This window comes from Chelonia mydas, chromosome 27, assembly GCF_015237465.2.
Source record: "Chelonia mydas isolate rCheMyd1 chromosome 27, rCheMyd1.pri.v2, whole genome shotgun sequence".
NCBI classification, from domain to species: Eukaryota; Metazoa; Chordata; order Testudines; family Cheloniidae; genus Chelonia; species Chelonia mydas.
The window spans coordinates 2,303,643-2,317,513 of NC_057860.1; the positions used below are offsets into that span (position 1 = coordinate 2,303,643).

Consider the following 13,871-nt stretch of genomic DNA (forward strand, 5'->3'; position numbering starts at 1 on the left):
CGTCCCTGGGGACTGGGGCTCGCCCTGTGCTTCAGAGGAAAAGGCCACATTGACTCTTACGAGTCTCTAGGATGCTGGGAAAGGGGCACGTGCAGACCAGGCTGTCCCCTCCTGCTGCCGCTGCCTCCCAAGTACATGCAGCCATGAAACGAGTTCGCGGGAAGCCGGTGCCAGAGGGGCATTGGGCGCCTGGAACGGTGCCAAGCACATCACCATGGCGCATGTCGATTTGCATTTGTTTCTCCTCTGCACAAGGCAATAGCAGAGAGTTTCTGCTTGTTCTGTCACTCTTTGTTTCGTTGCCAGGGGCCTGGGTGGTTGGCTTGATACATGGCAGACACTAGGACCAGGCACAGTCCCCACCTCCTCCTGGCCTCCCCCTCCTTCTGCCTCTGTCATCCCCCCCACCCCCGGAGGGCTGGTCCTGTATATAAACCCCAGGCCGCACAGAGAATTCCATCCAAGGGCTGCACTCGGGACTCGGCACAGCCTGCAGGATGAGCCTGAGCATGGAGAGCCAGCGACAGTCCTCTTATCGGCGGCGGTTTGGCCCCCAAGCCACCGCTGTCCACCAGCCCCTGAGATCCTCACCCCTCTTCTGGCTCCTGTCCCCCAGCCCCAGCACCAGAGTCTCCATGACCAAGAAGAGGACCTCGAGCCTGAGCATCCGTGCCAGCCCCAGGTTCTCCCAGGACAAGGCAGATTTCTCCCTGGCCGACGCCCTCAACACCGAGTTCAAGGAGACACGCACCAACGAGAAGGTGGAGATGATGGAGCTGAACGACCGCTTCGCCAGCTACATCGAGAAGGTGCGCTTCCTGGAGCAGCAGAACAAGGTACTCGTGGCAGAGCTCAACCAGATCAGAGACAAGGAGCCCACCAAGCTGGGCGACATCTACCATGAGGAGCTGCGAGAGCTCCGCCGGCAGGTGGACCAGCTGTCTAATGCCAAGACCAGGCTGGAGATCGAGAGGGACAACCTGCTGGACGACGTCAACGGCCTCCGGCAAAAGTAAGGAGCCTCCTTTGCTAGGCGCAGGGCTGGAGAGCAGCCACAGTAGCGTCTGGTGGCTACGCAGCCAGAGCAGGTCACCTAGGCAAGGAGAGTGGCGTGGACAGGTTACACCCAGAGAGAGGGCAGTCACTAAGGCCGAGTAGCTGCCCTTTAAAGCTGGTGGGGAACCTGTGTGTGGCTGCGAAGGCAGGGAGGTGCAGTGCTAGTGCCCGGGGCTGGGTGCTAGAATTCCTGGTTCCCAGCTCTGCCGCGCCCCTGCCGGCAAGTCACGTCCTCGCGCTGTGCCCCAGCTGCACAATGGGGGTGATGCACTGGTCCCTGGAAGGGCTCGGCGGGTGGGAAGAGTGAAGGGTTATTCCACAGCTGCAGAGCGGCCTCCAGTTTTCAATGTACAAAAATCCACACCCAAATGTCTGCGCCTGTAAACCTGCGCGCTCGTAAACCACACACCTCTAGCTAGGTGAGCAGCTACACACAAACCCCTGTGTACCTGCCCAAACCTGCACAAAACGCACACATGCACGCACAAACAGCTGGATCTCAGGGATGGCAGCTGGCCCAGGCCCCAGCTGGGAATGTGTACTGCAGAGGGACCTGGTCACCCTGACTCAATCGGGGCTGTGGCGCTTCTCTTGCTGAGCCGATGTTCAGAAATGTGCAACATTCCTGGCACAATGTGCTCTGGGCTGAGACTCAGCCGAAAAGACCTTGCCCTGGGAGCCAGGCTGCTCACTCTACACCTGTAATAAAACCTCGATCTGACTGAACGTACGGGGAGGGCAGCAGAAGGAGGCGAATGTTTACCAGCCTCAGATAGAGGTTTGCTCTTGTATTTTGCTGGTTCTACACCAACCGTCTGTTGCTTTCTAGAGGAAGTGTTATCTAATGGTTAGTGCAATGGAATCAGTGCCCTAGCTCCAGCCCTGGAAGAGGAGCGTGGTCTAGTGTTAGCATATGGAAAACCTAGACTCCTAAATTCTATCCCCTGCTTGGAGAGAGGAAGGTGGTCTAGTAGTTGGTAGAAGGGTCTTGGAGTCATAACTCCTGGGTCCTCACCATTGACCAAGGCAAGGTGTTTACTTATCTGTGTCGAAGGGGGTAATAATAGTGTCTTAGCACCACAGGGAGTTAGAAACAGGGTTAGTTTATGTCTGTGCTGAAGAAGGGCACAGGATTATTGCTGCTGGCAAGAGCTCGTCGGGAGGTTTCCAGTGAAAGCGTGGTTCATCAGAAAATGCTGATCCATTGAAGCAGAACTTCCCGGGAAGGGGCAGTTTGGATGAATCTCCAGATTCGAAACGGTTTGAAATTGTTGAAACGTCCCATTTTGACATTTTCAAAAGGAAAAGTTTCACTTTTCTGCTAGCAATGACTTCGGGTTTAAAAGTTTTACATAATATATGCTTTTAAAAGGTTAAAAATGTAACAAACTGATCAAACTGAAGAGTTTCAGTTGATGCCATCTGAAAAGTTTCTCAGATGATTGAGTCATGAAAAGTTTTCACATTTCTACTTTTGTATCCTGACTCAGGATGGGAAAAATATTGATCTGTGTAAAACTCTCCTGGTCTGGGACAGCATTCCCCACCCAGCTGTCACTGAGCGAAGCATGGGGGTGGGGCAGCGAGAGGCTCTCTGTGTGACTTTGGCAAGTACCCACAACTGGGGCTGGATTTTCAGAGTGTTCAGCTTGTGTTGAGTTCAGTTCTTTAGAAAATCTGGCCCCAGTTCTGTCTGCTGAGCCCTTGAAAATCTGGCCCTCAGTCTCTCTGGATCTCAGCTCCTCATGTGCAAGGTGAGGATAAGGCTCCTTCCTTTCTCCCCGGCCTCCTCTTGTCTCTTCCGAATGTCAGTTGTCTGGGCGGGGACCATCTCTTACTCTGCATCTCTGCAGCATGGGGAATGCTGGGCCTCTAGCATAGTAAAACACTCAATAGTTACGACAACACTGGGCTGAGGACAATGGCAGATGTAGGGGATAAAACCAGCAGTTAAAAAGGCAAGGGGCGAGATCATAGAATCATAGAATGTCAGGGTTGCAAGGGACCTCAGGAGGTCATCTAGTCCAACCCCCTGCTCAAAGCAGCACCAATGCCCAACTAAATCATCCCAGCCAGGGCTTTGTCAAGTCTGACCTTAAAAACTTCTAAGGAAGGAGATTCCACCACCTCCCTAGGTAACCCATTCCAGTGTTTCACCACCCTCCTAGTGAAAAAGTTTTTCCTAATATCCAACCTAAACCTCCCCCACTGCAACTTGAGACCATTACTCCTTGTTCTCTCATCTGCTGTCACTGAGAACAGTCTAGATCCATCCTCTTTGGAACCCCCCTTCAGGTAGTTGAAGGCTGCTATCAAATCCCCCCTCACTCTTCTCTTCCGCAGACTAAACAATCCCAGTTCCCTCAGCCTCTCCTCATAAGTCATGTGTTCCAGTCACCTAATCATTTTTGTTGCCCTCCGCTGGACTCTTTCCAATTTTTCCACATCCTTCTTGTAGTGTGGGGCCCAAAACTGGACACAGTACTCCAGATGAGGCCTCACCAATGTCGAATAGAGGGGAACGACCATGTCTCTCGATCTGCTGGCAATGCCCCTACTTATACACCCCAAAATGCCATTGGCCTTCTTGGCAACAAGGGCACACTGTTGACTTGTATCCAGCTTCTTGTCCACTGTAACCCCTAGGTCCTTTTCTGCAGAACTGCTGCCGAGCCATTCGGTCCCTAGTCTGTAGCGGTGCATGGGATTCTTCCGTCCTAAATGCAGGACTCTGCACTTGTCCTTGTTGAACCTCATCAGATTTCTTTTGGCCCAATCCTCTAATTTGTCTAGGGCCCTCTGTATCCTATCCCTGCCCTCCAGCATATCTACCACTCCTCCCAGTTTAGATCCCTAGGAAGCTGAACACTCCACACACACACATCCCACCTATAATCCAAGAGCCTGACAGAGATTGGAGGGCAAGCAATGTTTCTGTCTCCAAAAGATCTTGTGTTTGGCAGAATTTGCTACCCAGAAGGCTGGGACGCATTCAGACGATGACCTTTGGGGACGCCCTGTCACAGATCACATGGAGCAGGGATCAAAGGAACGAAGTCCTGGTACACTTGGCAATAAGACCTTTGCCTGTCTCCACGATCTGCACAATACCAGCACATCCAACCTCACACACGCTTAGGGTGACCAGACAGCAAGTGTGAAAAATCAGGACAGGGGGTTGCGGGTAATAGGAGCCTATATAAGAAAAAGACCCAAAATCGGGACTGTCCCGATAAAATCGGGACATCTGGTCACCCTACACACTCTCCACTGTGGGCAGTGTATGAACAATATCCCCCTGTCAGAGGCAGGGAAAACGAGCCCAGGCAAGAGAAGCGACTAGGGACTGAGTGGCTCAGGGGACTGGCAATATGGAGCCCTGCACCTCAAGGCTCCTGGTTCCACTCTTAGCCATAAAGCAGGGTGACAGCTCCTGGCAGGGAGCTATGAGGGAGCTGTTCCCTGCCACTGCCTGCACTGCACCAGCGTGGAAGTGAACCTGGCTGGAGGGGGGATCTGGGTGGGTATCAGTGGGTATTAGTGAGGGTGGGAAGATGATGGGGTGTGCATGTGAGAGGGGATGGGGTGTCTGTGCTGGTGACAGTGAGAGGGGAATGGGCTCTCTGGCTGAGGAGGAGTGTGTGTACATTGGGGGGAGCATGGCTGTCTGTGTGAGGGGGACTGTGTGTACATGTGTGCGAGAGAGGAGGATCAGGTGTGCGTGTCTGTGCGAGGGGTGCCTATGTATGTGTGTGTGACAGAGAAGGGTCGGGTGTGGGTGTCTCCATGAAGAGGAGGACTGTGTGTCACGGAGTCCCTGGGCGATACTCTGGAACTGCTCCCCATGAAGCCAGTCAGGACTCTGGGGCAGTCGCCTTTCTGTGAGCAGCCTGTCTTCAGGACACACAGCTCACCCAGCTTCCACCTTCCTGGGTCTGACCTCGGAGCATTCAGCATCCTCCCCCTCCGTGCGCTTCCCCCAGCGAGTCCGCTCAGGCAGGGCTCCTGGGGAAGTCAGAGGGTCCTGCCCCCCAACTCCGCAGTCAGACGTGACTCTCAGCCAGCCAGTAAAACAGAGGTTTATTAGATGACAGGAACATGGTCTAAAACAGAGCTTGCAGGTGCAGAGAACAGGACCCCTCAGCTGGGTCCATTTTGGGGGGGGGGGGGGGCAGTGAGCCAGACAACCACGTCTGCACTTCACTCCATGTCCCAGCCAGCCCCAAACTGAAACTCCCTCCAGCCCCTCCTCCTCTGGGCTTTGTTCCTTTCCCGGGCCAGGAGGTCACCTGATTCCTTTGTTCTCCAACCCTTTAGCTCTCACCTTGCAGGGGGGAAGGGCCCAGGCCATCAGTTGCCAGGAAACAGGGTGTCGGCCATTCTCTGTGTCCAGACCCCTGCACACACCTGCCCCCCAGGGCTCTGCAATGATCATACACCCTTCTCCCACCCCCTAGATACTTAAGAACTGCATAGGGGAAACTGAGGCACCCCCACAATATTCGGAGGAAACATTAAGAACAGTCCCACTTCGTCACACTGTGTATATGTGTGTGCAAGAGAGAGTGTCGGGAGTGGGTGTATGTGTTTGACAGAGGACGGTCGGGTGTGGCTGTCTGTGTGACGGGGACTGTGTGTATGTGTGTGCGATGGAGGAAGATAGGGTGTGAGTGTCTGTGTGAAGAGGTGGGACTGTCTGTATGTGAAAATGACAGAGGAGGATTGGGTGTTGGTGTCTGTGTGAAGAAGGGGACGGTGTGTACATGTGTGCAAGAGAGGATGGTCGGGTGAGGATGTCTGTGTAAAGAGGGGCACTGTGTGTATGTGTGTGCAAGAGAGGATAGTTGGGTGTACATGTATGTGTGTGTGACAGAGGAGTATGTGTGTGATAGAGGAAGATGGTTTGTGGGTGTCTGTGTGAGGGGGACTCTGTGTGTGTGTGTGTGTGTGTGTGTGTGTGTGTGTGTGTGTGTGTGTGTGTCCGACAGAGGAGGATCAATGTGGGTGTCTGTGTGAGGGGGACTGGGTGTATGTGTGTGCGACAGAGGAGGATCGGGTGTGGCTGTCTGTGTGAAGAGGGGAACTGTATATGTGTGTGTGAGTCGGATGTGTTTTTCTGTGTGATGGGATTGTGTGTATGTGTGCGCCATAGAGGAGGATTGTGTGTGCGTGACAGTACGTGTGTGTGTGTGTGTGCACGCGCACAAGAGAGGAGGGTCGGGTGTGTGTGTATGTGTGTGTGACAGAGGTGGGCCAGGTGTGAGTGATAGAGGAGGATCGTGTGTGGGTGTCTGTGTGAGGGGGACTGTGTGTATGTGTGTGACCGAGAAGGGTCAGGTGTGAGTGTCTGTGTGAAGAAGGGGACTGTGTGTATGTGTGTGCGACAGAGGAGGATCGTGTGTGGCTGTCTGTGTGAAGGGGACTGAGTGTTTTTGTGTGCGACAGAGCAGGATCATGTGTGGGAGTCTGTGTAAAGTGGGGGCTGTGTGTATGCGTGTGCGATAGAGGAGGATCGGGTGTGGGTGTCTGTGTCAGGAGCGGGACTGTGTGTGTGACAGAGAAGGGTCAGGTGTGGGTGTCTCTTTGAGGTGGACTATGTATGTGGGTGTGACAGGTGAGGATTGGGTGCGGGAGTCTGTGTGAAGAGCGGGACTGTGTGTATGTGTGTGCAACAGAGGAGGATTGGGGTGGGTGTATGTCTGAGGGGGACTGTGTGTATGTGTTTGCGACTGAGGAGGGTCAGGTGTGGGTGTCTGTGTGAAGAAGGATACTCGGTGGGGTGTGTGTGTGACAGAGGAGGGTCGGGTGTGGGTGTCTGTGTGAAGAGGGATACTCGGTGGGGTGTGTGTGTGTGTGTGTGTGTGTGTGTGTGTGACAGAGGAGGGTCGGGTGTGGGTGTCTGTGTGAAGAGGGATACTCGGTGGGGTGTGTATGTGACAGAGGAGGGTCGGGTGTCGGTGTCTGTGTGAAGAGGGATACTCGGTGGGGTGTGTATGTGACAGAGGAGGGTCGGGTGTGGATGTCTGTGTGAAGAAGGATACTCGGTGGGGTGCGCTTGTGTGTGACAGAGGAGGGTCGGGTGTGGGTGTCTGTATGAAGAGGGATACTTGGTGGGGTGTGTGTGTGTGTGACAGAGGAGGGTCGGGTGTGGGTGTCTGTGAAGAGGGATACTTGGTGGGGTGCATGTGTGTGTGTGTGTGTGTGTGACTGAGGAGGGTCGCGTGTGGGTGTCTGTGTGAAGAGGGATACTCGGTGGGGTGCGTGTGTGTGTGTGTGACAGAGGAGGGTCGCGTGTGGATGTCTGTGTGAAGAGGGATACTCAGTGGGGTGCGTGTGTGTGTGTGACAGAGGAGGGTCGGGTGTGGGTGTCTGTGTGAAGAGGGATACTCGGTGGGGTGCGCGGTGTGTGACAGAGGAGGGTCGGGTGTGGGTGTCTGTGTGAAGAAGGATACTCGGTGGGGTGCGTGTGTGTGTGTGTGTGACAGAGGAGGGTCGGGTGTGGGTGTCTGTGTGAAGAAGGATACTCGGTGGGGTGCGTGTGTGTGACAGAGGAGGGTCGGGTGTGGGTGTCTGTGTGAAGAAGGATACTCGGTGGGGTGCGTGTGTGTGTGACAGAGGAGGGTTGGGTGTGGGTGTCTGTGTGAAGAAGGATACTCGGTGGGGTGCGTGTGTGTGTGACAGAGGAGGGTCGGGTGTGGGTGTCTGTGTGAAGAAGGATACTCGGTGGGGTGCGTGTGTGTGACAGAGGAGGGTCGGGTGTGGGTGTCTGTGTGAAGAAGGATACTCGGTGGGGTGCGTGTGTGTGTGTGTGTGACAGAGGAGGGTCGGGTGTGGGTGTCTGTGTGAAGAGGGATACTCGGTGGGGTGCGCAGTGTGTGACAGAGGAGGGTTGGGTGTGGGTGTCTGTGTGAAGAAGGATACTCGGTGGGGTGCGTGTGTGTGTGTGTGTGACAGAGGAGGGTCGGGTGTGGGTGTCTGTGTGAAGAAGGATACTCGGTGGGGTGCGTGTGTGTGACAGAGGAGGGTCGGGTGTGGGTGTCTGTGTGAAGAAGGATACTCGGTGGGGTGTGTGTGTGTGTGACAGAGGAGGGTCGGGTGTGGGTGTCTGTGAAGAGGGATACTTGGTGGGGTGCGTGTGTGTGTGTGTGTGTGTGTGACTGAGGAGGGTCGCGTGTGGGTGTCTGTGTGAAGAGGGATACTCAGTGGGGTGCGTGTGTGTGTGTGACAGAGGAGGGTCGGGTGTGGGTGTCTGTGTGAAGAGGGATACTCGGTGGGGTGCGTGTGTGTGACAGAGGAGGGTCGGGTGTGGGTGTCTGTGTGAAGAAGGGTACTCGGTGGGGTGCGTGTGTGTGTGACAGAGGAGGGTCGGGTGTGGGTGTCTGTGTGAAGAAGGATACTCGGTGGGGTGCGTGTGTGTGTGACAGAGGAGGGTTGGGTGTGGGTGTCTGTGTGAAGAAGGATACTCGGTGGGGTGCGTGTGTGTGTGACAGAGGAGGGTTGGGTGTGGGTGTCTGTGAAGAGGAGCGGGAGTGTGTGGACGTACATCAATGAAAGGGAATTATAAGGGCTCTGCTCGCTCCCTGGTTGTTTTGACCTTGAGGGTTTGTTTGTCTGGATTTAGCTCAGAAAAGCCGATAATTATATAAAATCCTGCCAACTGCCTGTTTGCTTCTTGTTTCAGGTTACAGGAAGAGACTAATCTACGGCTTGAAGCCGAAAACAATTTGTCTTCCTACAGACAGGTGAGGCGTGCGCTGCTTGCGGCCCGCCAGGCCCTGCCCTGCAAGCCGGGGGCCCTCAGCTCCTTGTGGGGTCAGGCCCCTCAAGCTGGACACCAGAGCACTGAACCCCAGAGCCTTGGCTTGACAAGCCCAGGCCGCTGTGGCAGGGGAACAGGGAGAGGGTGGGACGCGGGTAGACGGGCAGCCCGGTGTCGGGGAGAGATGAGGCGGGGCCGAGGGTCACCAGTGCTCGCGGCCCCTGCAAGGGCAGGGAAAGGGTTACGTGAGATACACCCAGCTAATCTGGGCCAGTGACCGGCCCCCCACACTGCCGGGGAGGGCAAAACACCCCATGGCCCTGGCACTCTGACCTGGGAGGAAATTCCTGCCCAGGGGACCCAACCATTTCAACGCTGAGGGCAAGATGCCAGTTTTGAGGCCGGGGCACCTCTGCAGGCCACGTCCGGAGCCGTCATTCCAGAGTCTAGCCTCAGACCCTGCGGCTGGGGTTAGCCACTGGAGCATGTCGGGGTCAGGAGATGATAGAACGGAGTGAAAGACGAGACTAGCTCAGCTCTCACTTGAACTTCAGAGCTGAGCCAGGCAGGGCCCACCCGAGACCGGTCAAGTGAGCCGCATGCCCTGGCCTCCTGACTCGGGGAGGAGCCCCTGGCCGTGGCCTCACTGCGGTCAGTGCGCTGCGTGTGCAGCGGTGAGTCGCCCTCCCCACCCCCCCCGGGGAGGGGGTGCCACTGCACTGACCATAGCGGGGCACCCAATCCCCTCCCATGGGAGACCCCCGCCAGAGTCCTGGTGGGGCGGGCTGGGAGGAGACTGGAGGACCAGACATTTCCCTGAGCCACTGCAGCACCAATTGGACCACGTGAACTGTGAGCAAGGACCAGCCAGTGCCGCCTCAGACCCCGGCCTGTGTCCCATCTCCAGCTGTGGCTACTCCTGATGCTGCAGAGGAAGGGGGGGAACAGAATACACGGGGGGGGGATCCCTTCCTGACCCCTGCAGGTGAGCAGCTGAAGCTCGGAAGCATGGGATTTTAGGAACATACAGCAAACCAGAAAGGACCCCCAGACTTGCCAAGCCCTGCCCCCTACGATCACAAGCCATCCTGTCACATAATGTACCCATGACTGTGTCCAGCTCCATACCCCTGACCAGCCTAGCAGTCCTTCACAGCACCCCCTTTCTTGAATGTGGGAGACCAAACTTGCACACAGCGTTCCAGATGAGGTCTCCCTGGTGCCTTGTACCATGGCATTAACACTGCTCTCTCTCTCCTGGAAATACCTCGCCTGAGATAGCCTAGGGTCTCATATGCCTTTTCCAGGGCCGCATCCCATTGGTGGCCATCCTGTGATCGACCCACACACTCAGGTCTTTCTCCTTGGTTGCTTCCAACTGATTAGCATGCAGTTTATAGCAGAAGTTCTTCTTAGACCCTAAGTGCATGAACTTGCCCTTTGCACTATTGAATTACATCCCTATTTACCATCCAGCTCTTCTGTTCTAAGAGGATATAAACCAGGATGGGGAGAGTCAAGCCAGTAATAGGCAGTGGACGGTAGGCCCCTGTCCTGGGGGTGAGGAGAGAACAAGTGATGTGTCCTCGGAGTAGCCAGGGAGAGCCATGTGTCTGTGGGCGTGACAAGTCGACTTTTCAGTCTGCAATTCTCACACACACATGGGCAGTGGAACAGAGGGGAACTTAAAAGGGCAAAAGAGAGACTGAAAACCATGATTTGATGGTCTCTCAAACCTTGATGGTCTCTTGAGGTTGGCAGTACTGGATGTGATCGTTCTCAGTGGGCCTATAGGGCACGGTCCCCACACACCCCAAATCCCCACCATGCTGACATGACCCCACTAACCCCTAATCCCCATCACACAAACACAACCCCCCACATGCCTAATCCCCCCCACACAGACACAATGTCTCACATTCACTCCAATCCCCACACACAGACAGTCCCCGTGCACAGACAGTCCCTGTACACAGACATGGCCCCCCACACTCCTGGTCCCCACACACGTGGGATAACTTGGCCATGAATACACTCAGGCTGGATGCTAGAGGGAGGCTTCTAACCACGGAGGTTTTGAAACAGCCTCCCAATAGCTGTAGGGGGTAAACAATGGAATGAGTTTGATGAGAGCTGGACACATTGGGGTGTGTGGTTGGGTGACAGGGTTGCTTGTGATGGTGGAGGCAGAGCTCAGCAGTTCTGGGGTCCCTTCCCATTTTCTTCCTATGACTCAGGAGTCAGGGTTTTGGCCGCTCACCTGCAGGGGTCAGGAAGGGCTTTGGTTTCCCCCAAAGTATTCTGTGTTGTTGTTTTTTGCCTCCCTCCTCTGAAGCCTCAGGATGGGGAGCACCAGGGCTCTGAGGTGGCCCTGGGCATTTTCTCTCTCAGGTCCTTGGCTGGTGGGTCTAGCTCACAAGCTCAGGGTCTAACCGAGCACCGAATGTGGGGTGGGGCAGGAATTCCCCCCCAGGTCAGGTTGGTGGTGAGCTTAGGGGTTTCGCCTTCCCCTGCAGCATGGGGTGGGCGGGTCACTGGCCAGGATTATCTGGGTGTCTCTCACTTCATTCCCCTGCCATTGCAAGGGCCTGGCACCCCTTGCCCCTCGGCATAGTTCAGTGTCCTAAGGGCTGTGACCCTTTGGGCTCATTTCAGTTGGGTTCAGTGTGCGGGTGCTGGGTGGGGCTGATGCCCTGGGCTACACAGGAGGTCAGACTCGGTGAGCTGGGGGTCCCTGCTGCCTTCAACTCTGTGACTCTGATCCCCCTCACATGGACACAATGTCTCACACTCATCCCGATTCTCCTCACACGGACACATCTCATACTCACCATGATCCCTCTCACACGGACACAACGTCTCACACTCACCCTGATCCCCCTCACACGGACACAATGCCTCACACTCACCCCGATCCCCCTCACACCGACCTGTCTCACACTCACCCCGATCCCTCTCACACGGACACGTCTCACACTCACCCTGATCCCTCTCATACAGACACGTCTCACACTCACCCTGATCCCTCTCACATGGATACATCTCACACTCACCCCGATTCCCATCACATCAACACAATGATTTAGTTGGGGATTGGTCCTGCTTTGAGCAGGGGGTTTGACTGGATGACTCCTGAGGTCCTTTCCAACGCTGAGATTCTATGATTCTATGAATGTCTCACACTCACCCCAATCCCCATCACACCATCACAATGTCTCACACTCACCACAATCCCTCTCACATGGACCCAACGTCTCACACTCATCCTGATCCCCCTGACACCAACACCCACCCCGTTCCCTCACAGACACACACACACAGTGTGTGAGTGTGGGTAGTGGTGCAATGTGCTGCCATTTGGAGGCCGGGGTCGAAGTTTTGGCCTGTGCCATGTAGCACACGGGGCGCACGGCTGCCTGCTAGAAAGACTCTTGAGTCCTGCTCGATGCATATAGCTGTGTCTTCAGCCTGCCTGGGTGTGAGGGCCAGCCCTGCCCCTTTGGGGCTGGCAGCCCCGGGCTCTGGTCTGCGCGGTCTAGGCAGCTGGGGTATTGCTCCAGTGAGAGTGTTGCTGGGGCAAAGCATTTGGCCCTCTCCGTTGATGGACCTCCAGAGAAGGAGGCAGTGACTGGGAGGGAAGGAGGGATGACTGAGAGTCCCAGGCCAGTGAACTGGGTGCAAGGGGTGATTTTACCCCACGTTTTATAGCAGGGAAGACGCAAACGGGCGGATGAAGAGCAAAGTCTTCTCCATGACTCAGCTGCTGAACAGGCCCAGGAAGCAGGCTGAGCCCTTGGTTGGCCCAGGTAACTGAGCCCACAAGAGCGGCTCAGCCCCTAACCCATTGTGCTCAAAAGCATGGCTGGCCCTGGTGTCAGGCCGGGTCCTCAGACCAGCGCACTCGGAGCGGCACGTGCGGTGTGCTCCTGGCAGGCGCTGTGACTTCGCCTCCCCTGCTCTCGCCCACATGGCAGGATGTTGACAGTGCTGCACTCGTGCGCCTGGACCTGGAGCGGAAAGTCGAGTCCCTGCAGGAGGAGATCAACTTCCTGAGGAAAGTCCATGAGGAGGTAACGTGCGTGACCCACCCTCCTAGCCCATAGGGTGCCTGGCTGGGGATGGGATGGCAGAGAGAGAGGGCCGATGATGGGGGCTAATTTAGCTACAACTAATCAGGAGAAAGATCTTGGAGTCATCGTGGACAGTTCTCTGAAGACGTCCATGCAGTGTGCAGCGGCAGGCAAAAAAGCAAACAGGATGTTAGGAATCATTACAAAAGGGATAGAGAATAAGATGGAGAATATCTTATTGCCCTTATATAAATCCACGGTACGCCCACATCTTGAATACTGCGTACAGATGTGGTCCCCTCATCTCAAAAAAGATATACTGGCATTAGAAAAGGTTCAGAAAAGGGCAACTGAAATGATTAGGATTTTGGAACGGGTCCCACATGAGGAGAGATTAAAGAGGCTAGGACTTTTCAGCTTGGAAAAGAGGAGACTAAAGGGGGGATATGATAGAGGTCTATAAAATCATGACTGGTGTGGAGAAAGTAAATAAGGAAGTGTTATTTACTCCTTCTCATAACACAAGAACTAAGGGCCACCAAATGATATTAATGGGCAGCAGGTTTAAAGCAAACAAAAGGAAGTTCTTCTTCACTCAGCGCACAGTCAACCTGTGGAACTCCTTGCCTGAGGAGGTTGTGAAGGCAAGGACTCTAATAGGGTTTAAAAGAGAACTGGATAAATTCATGGAGGTTAAGTCCATTAATGGCTATTAGCCAGGATGGGTAAGGAATGGTGTCCCTAGCCTCTATTTGTCAGAGGGTGGAGATGGATGACAGGAGAGAGATCACGGGATCATTACCTGTTAGGTTCACTCCCTCTGGGGCACCTGGCATTGGCCACTGTCGGTAGACAGGATACTGGGCTGGATGGACCTTTGGTCTGACCCAATATGGCTGTCCTTAAGTTCTTATGTTCTTATGACCTCTGTCCTTGCCTTGCCAAGCACTGCAGCCTGGGCCCAGCTATCCAGAGAGGCAGGGACC

At 55.0% G+C, this 13,871-nt stretch overlaps 1 protein-coding gene across 1 annotated transcript in view; it reads left to right on the forward strand.

Moving 5' to 3' along the window:
* The first annotated feature begins 445 nt into the window (after nucleotides 1-445).
* Nucleotides 446-13,871, forward strand: part of LOC102940278 (glial fibrillary acidic protein) — a 29,323-nt gene continuing 15,897 nt past the window's right edge. Inside the window, exons 1-3 of the mRNA XM_037887120.2 lie at nucleotides 446-1,012; nucleotides 8,738-8,798; nucleotides 12,790-12,885. Of these exons, the coding sequence (XP_037743048.1) occupies nucleotides 498-1,012; nucleotides 8,738-8,798; nucleotides 12,790-12,885 (672 nt within the window). The 5' untranslated portion in view covers nucleotides 446-497. The remainder of the gene's footprint in view (nucleotides 1,013-8,737; nucleotides 8,799-12,789; nucleotides 12,886-13,871) is intronic.